The sequence below is a fragment of the Spinacia oleracea genome, chromosome 2, assembly GCF_020520425.1.
Source record: "Spinacia oleracea cultivar Varoflay chromosome 2, BTI_SOV_V1, whole genome shotgun sequence".
Lineage (NCBI taxonomy): Eukaryota > Viridiplantae > Streptophyta > Magnoliopsida > Caryophyllales > Amaranthaceae > Spinacia > Spinacia oleracea.
The window spans coordinates 71,685,829-71,692,627 of record NC_079488.1 but is presented as its reverse complement, the minus strand read 5'-3'; the positions used below and the strand labels follow the sequence as shown (position 1 = coordinate 71,692,627).

The following is a 6,799-nucleotide window of genomic DNA, read 5'->3' as shown; positions in this document are numbered from 1 at the left end:
TAAATTAATCTTCGATTTTTTACCTTCTTAATTAAATACTATGTATATATTAATTTGTAGCTAATCGAAAAAGAAAAAACTACTTAATTAATCTCTCAAAATCCAAAATTAGGTTGATATTTACATAAAATGAGAAATAAAATATTCATTTTAATGTCAACGACTTTAATTGGCTAAGTTATTAAAAAATATTAATAAAAGCAGAATTTAGTTTCAAAAATCCATTTACACATGGATCCAACTAAGCCAAACCAAATATAAACGGTAAGTAATCTCTTTCACCCCCAAAACTCCCCAACCCAAACCCCCAATCACAAAATATTTGTTATTAGGGCCAAAATCCAAGATTAGGTTGGTATCTACATAAACGGGAAATAAAATATTCATTCAGATGTCAATAGCTTTAATAGCTAAGTTTTTTAAAAAATCCAATATAAGTGGAATTTAGTTTTGAAAATCCATTCGTACATGGATCCAACTAAGCCAAAGCAAACATAAATGGTATGTAATCTCCTTTCACCCCCATAACCTCCTCCTCCAAAATCATGAAATATTTGTAATTAGGGCCTTAATCAAGCTTAAAAAGGATAGAGATATCATATAAATAGAAGAAAATCCATATCAATTGTGATACTTGGTGAGCACATAATAACAAATATACCAATAAATCACAAAAATCTTAATTAGCCAGCAAAGCAATACTTACTAAGGTGGTTGGTTGGGTGAAAAGCTTTAAAAAGGGGGTCAAGAACTTCATTTGGTGAAGTCAAACTCAAACTTGAGATTTTTCAAAAACCCAAAACCCAAAACCAAAAACAAAAAAAGGGCAAATGGGAAGTTATTTTGGTGATCAATCATCAAACAGAAACATGAGAAATAATAATAGTAATAGTAATAGTAATAGTAATAGTAATGAGAGATCTGGTAATTCTTCGATTACCAGTAACTCGCAAGCAAAGAAAGGCAAGAATAATAGCAATAATAATACGAGTAATAATAATAACAATAATAATAACAATGGCGAAAAACCTAAACAACCACAACGAGGGCTTGGAGTTGCGCAACTTGAGAAGATTAGATTGCACACTCAAATGGCTAATTGTGGCTTAATCCCTCATCATCAAATTCCTCACCCTTTTCTTAATTCTTCATTTCAGGTTAAATTCTCGCTCTTTTAATTTTCGCAATCTTGAATGAGTTTCTTGTCAGTTTTTTTTGAAGAAAATTGTTAGGTTTTTGTTGGTGTTTATGGTTTTTTTTTGATGATGTTGTTGCAGCTTCCGGAAGATATGATGAGGTTTCAAGTTAGCTATCATCAAGGACTACAACCACCACCACCACCACCACCACCGTATTGTTACGCGTCGCCTTCGGTGCCACCATCTGCTTATGGACATGGTTACCATCATCCCAATGCTTTCATGGTATATTAGCTTGGATTATTATTGTTTTTAAAAAATTTATTGGAAAAAACAATTAGAACCATTTTGACATTTTTGTATGGGTTTTTTAGGTGTGTAGAATTGTTGATTGATTTAAAAGTTTAGGGAGTACTCTTTTTTCATATTGGGGTGCAACGTCATGAAGCTTAAAATTTTGGTTATAGGAGATGGACATTTCGAAAATCTTGTTATTGTTTTTTTTTTTTTTAAGATAAATTGGTTTGAAAAAGCCATAGGGCATTAAAATTACAATTGAGAGAAAGGCATCGGACAAACGGCGGAGCCAGGATTTTAAAGTTAGTGTGTTGTCAATTAACAAAATGATAGTGTAAACCGAAAGATAACAAGTTTGTATAGTTTTTTTTTTTTTTTTGGGTGTCGGTGGACTATCCATGATCCAATGTAGCTTCACTACTTATTCAAACTCATAACCAATCAAGTCTTATAATTATCTCTACTTTAATTTTTGAATGGAAAAAAAATTAATTAAAATCACTGATTCTGTACTTAATGGTATCAAATCTAAATTGATCACATTATGCAGGGCTTTATATTTTTATATTATTGAAATTTGGTGGTTTTGATTTTCTACTTTAATATAATATGTTGTATTTTCCTTTCAATGTTTTTATTTAAATTTATAATTTAATAATGAAATTCTAATGCGTGCAGATGGGAATGGGAGATCATATGGAAAGGACAGGCAACATAAGATTTACTGAATCTCAATCATGCAATACAGCAAGGTATGACATTGTAATTTGGAACTAATTAAGATTATTACCGAGTACCTATTTGATCATTTTTATAATTATACATTTATATTTATGCTAGGTAATTTCAAGATTTCATACCATATCTGTTCGATTTTTTAAATATACAAAGTATTTTTTGCAACAAAAAAGAGTAGATTCTATGTCGGAACAATTAACTTTTTTTTTCAACTTTATATGTTAATTAACGCAATTTAAAAGGTGGATCATGGTGCACATAGAGCATGGTGCACCTTAAGAACACTAATATATAATTGAAAGAACTTCTGGTTACGAAAAAAGAACGTGATTGGTTAATTAACTATGTTAACTTTATATTTTCATCAACACGGACTTAATTGATATGATCTGACTGTTTTAAGCGAATTTTCATATCAAAAATTAATTGTTTCATTCCCCGTTAATTAGATGGAACCCTAATAGCAATGCTCGAGTTAGCCGGGAGAGCCAGCCATACACTCCACAACCAGCAGGCATGGTCACTAGGCACCTTCTGAGCCATGTTGAGGTACTGTAGGGTTTTTATTTTCAGAAATAACTTTTGAAAAATTTTATTTTAGAAAAATTAATAGTTTCATTTTCATGTATAAAATGATTTATTTATTTTTTCAGCAACAAAACCGAGAGAACAATTCGATTGAATCGATTGAATCCAGCAGCCAGAACACTGATGAATCAAATGAAAATGAAGAACTGGATTTGGAGCTTAAGCTGTAGCAGAATTTATATAATTTTCGCGGTTGTAATTTCTTATAGTTATCAGTTTTAGTATTTTTACTAGCTCTAGTCACAAAATTAACCACATAAATTATCGTTAGGTATAGAAAATATTCGAATGATTTTATTATTATTTATTATTTTTAGCCACATTTGTAACAAATAATTAGTACATTTTTGTTTAATGGAAACGAAAGTTTTAAATTTTCACAGTGCATAATAACTGGTAGAAAAGTGATACAAGTTTTAACTTGCGATAAATTAATTGTGCAACAAATAATTTTTTAGCAACAAAAAAATATATTACTAGATTGTAATTACTTTTTTTTATTGTAACTATAATAAAAATTATGCCCTTCTTTTTTATGGACTATCTTTTTTAATTTTCATAATAAAAAACATGACTTTGTTAGTAAAAATAATTTGATGAGTCGTGACCTATGTGGCACTGTTGCAGTATCATTAAAAGAGTAACACATAGGATTGTGACACATTTTAATTGGGATATGTGGCAAATAAGCCCCATAACTTTGGTCTTGTGTGCAATTTAACCCCTTTACTTTTTATTGTAGCAAATCAGCCCCACATCTTTATAAATTGTGCAATTTAATTAATAGGTAATATTTTCCGGCCATTTATAATCTGAATACGTATAATTTAACCGGAAAACCAGCCATACTATTAATGTATTATTATTATTTTAATACGGGTGATTAATTTAATTCGTATACTAAAAACACATGTAAACTTTTGGTATTCTCCCAACCCAACATCTTCCAGATGTCCACCTACCCTCTTCGGCTCTTTTACACAACTCACTGTAAGAGTTCACCATCTTCAACCTCCTTCATTCTCTCTCATCTCTTCAAGATAAAAGTTGTTTCACACACTAAACTTAACCTAATTTATGAAACTACAATCAAAATATCATAGTTGCAGATGATATTTAGGGTTTGTTTCAATCGGATTCACACTTAGCAGACAAAATATATTAGTCTATCAACAATATTTTTGGTTTCAATGAAGAAGAAAGCATAGTACCTGATGAGGAAGACATGGTAGGTAGCGGTTATGGAGAAAGCAAACTACGTTCAGTTCTGCAAACTGCAGTCTCTCGTTTCTCAGCAATCAAATTTTTTTTTTTTCTCAATGTAGATTTATTTTAAGGGATTGTAATTATTAATATTTTATATACGGAGTATTTATTTCGTATTTGGGGTGTATAAAAATTGCATACCGGTAAATTTGTGGCTGTTTTCCAGCGAGATTATAAAAGATTACCAGTTTTTAGGTTTAATTTGACTGGAAAATATCATGTGGACGTTGATTGCACTAATTTATTTTATTTTATTTTTTTTTTTGTTGCAAAAGAGGGGAAAAGCTCCACCAAAAATAACACAAAAGGCTAGCCTACGAAAGAAAAGAAACAGAAAGGCAAAACAAACAAAATGAAACTAAACGGACTAAAACACTATGGAACCCAGCTTATTATGCAGCTACTGCCGGTACTAACCGGAGAAGTGCCACCCCACTAAGGTCCTCCAATAAAACGGTTCGAAGACCTGGCGGGGCCGCCTCCATGATGACGAGTTTAGGTGATAACCCAACACCATAGTTGGCCAACCAATCAGCTGCTCGGTTTGCTTCTCGATAGCAATGTTGAACCACCACCCTCCACTCTTTGTTTCGAACCAACTCTTGACAACGACGAATAATGTGAAAATACGGAGAGCTAGGATTTAAGTCTCCTAGTAGACTATTAACCACCACCATTGAGTCCAGTTCCAACACAACTCTTCTATGGCCTTTATTCCATACTAGAGATAATCCCCTTAAGGCCGCAAGCAATTCAGCTTTAGTACTCGTAGTTACCCCGCAGTTCGCAGCAAATAGGCCTAGCGTTTCCCCTTGATCTCCCCTAATAAGCCCCCCAGCTCTGGCAGCACCGGGGTTGCCCTTCGAGGCTCCGTCGGTGTTAACTTTCACCCAACCGTTTCCAGGGAACTGCCATGTAATCATAGTTTCTCGCCTTCCATTCCTTTTCGCCTCTATATTTTGTGTATTTTCCATGGCTTGCAAAATTGTGTTAACTCAAGCCATGATGAAGCTTATCTGACCCACTGGGAGTTCAGGTTCTTCATCAAAAATCCTCCTATTCCTCCATTTCCACAGCCACCACATAGTCGTGACAAAGATTACTGGCCAGTGCTCCGATCTCGTAGGGTCCCTTCGAAGGTTACTAGCAATCCACTCTTTGAATGGCTTATAGAATATTTAATGATCATTAGTTCCTGGAAACTTCCGCCACACCATGCTTGCAGTTGGGCACTTGCGTAGGACATGCTCTACATTTTCCTCCACTTCTCCACAAGCCAAACATCGAGGGTCATCCGTGAGTCTTTGAAGAAATCGATTAGCATTGGTCATGAGTCTATCTTGAAGGACCAACCACAGGAAGAACCTCAACCTTTGAGGCACTTGAACCTTCCAAACATAGCTCCAATTTTCCGTAGCTCCCACCGGTTGTTCTCCCCGTATAATTTTCAAGGCAGATTTTATCGTGAACCCACCCGAACTCGAGCCACTCCAGCAAACTCTGTCAACTGCTTCGTCGTCCTCAACGAGGTTAAAGGAGTCGATCTCTTGCAGTACCGTTGGGGGCAGGAAATCAACAACTTTTTCCCATTTCCAGCCCAACCTAGGGTCCCACATTTCCTGCACCGTCAAGTGCTGAATCTCTTCCGGCGGTGGTGCCGTTGCCAGCTCTATCAAGGCCTGGTTCGACGCCCATTTTTGGTGCCAAAAGGAAGTATGTTTCCCATTGCCTACCGCCATACATATGCCTTGTTTCAAAACATCAATGTTATCTACCATACCCCTCCAAGCATTTGAGGCTCCCTGCTTGTGTTTAAAGATATCTAGGTTGCAGCGACCTTCCCCATACTTACTTCTTATGACTCTAGACCATAAAGACTCCGGTTCCGCCAGCACCCGCCAACCCAATTTCGAAAGGAAAGCAGCGTTAGCCTGCCTCATTGATCTCATGCCCAATCCTCCCTCACCCTTCTCCTTCGTTACTGTGTCCCACGACACTAGATGAACTCTACGATGTTCCTCAGAACCCCCCCACAGGAAGCGGCGCGAGATTCTATCGATGTCATCGCACGTTGATCTTGGCAATTTTGTTGTTTGCATCGCATAGTAGGGCATGGAACTTATTGACGACTGAATGAGAGTAGCCCGTCCAGCAAGAGACAACATCTTGGATTTCCACCCAGCCATTTTATTGTTTATACGATCGACTATGTACTGGTATTCCCTTTTAGAAGTACGCCCATTGATCGTTGGGACCCCCAGGTATGCGCCTAAGTCAAGTGTTTCCTCCATCCTTAATTCCTCACACACTGATTGACGATCTTCCTCCTTTGTGTTACGAGAAAAATGGACCCTTGACTTTGCAACACTCACCTTACTTCCTGACCAGTCACAGAATTGATCAAGGCAAGACATAACCACCTTTGCTTGATCCCTTGAAGCTTCTCCAAATAAGATGAGATCGTCGGCGAACGCTAGATGTGAGAGTTTTGGGCCGTTACGGCTGGCCCGTACACACTTCCAGGCTCCCAATTCCGTAGCTTTCTCAATTAAATGTGAAAGTTGTTCCATACATATGACAAATATATAAGGTAATAGTGGGTCACCTTGGCGTATTCCTCTAGATGGAACAAAGCTCTCCGTTGGTTCACCATTCCACAACACTTGCAAACTTGTCGATGTAATGCATTTCATGATCACTTCTAGCATCACCTGTGGGATACGCATCTCTAGAAGCGAGTGGCGGATGAAACTCCATCTAAGGCGGTCATA

General features: G+C 36.3%; 1 protein-coding gene across 1 annotated transcript; it reads left to right on the top strand.

Moving 5' to 3' along the window:
- The first annotated feature begins 488 nt into the window (after positions 1-488).
- On the top strand, positions 489-3,038 carry LOC110804554 (protein SPEAR3-like). Its single transcript, XM_022010158.2, has 5 exons — positions 489-1,157; positions 1,278-1,424; positions 2,115-2,188; positions 2,624-2,723; positions 2,828-3,038. Exons 1-5 carry the CDS (start codon positions 831-833, stop codon positions 2,930-2,932), a joined length of 753 nt encoding a protein of 250 aa, XP_021865850.2. The 5' UTR covers positions 489-830; the 3' UTR covers positions 2,933-3,038.
- The last annotated feature ends 3,761 nt before the right edge of the window (positions 3,039-6,799 follow it).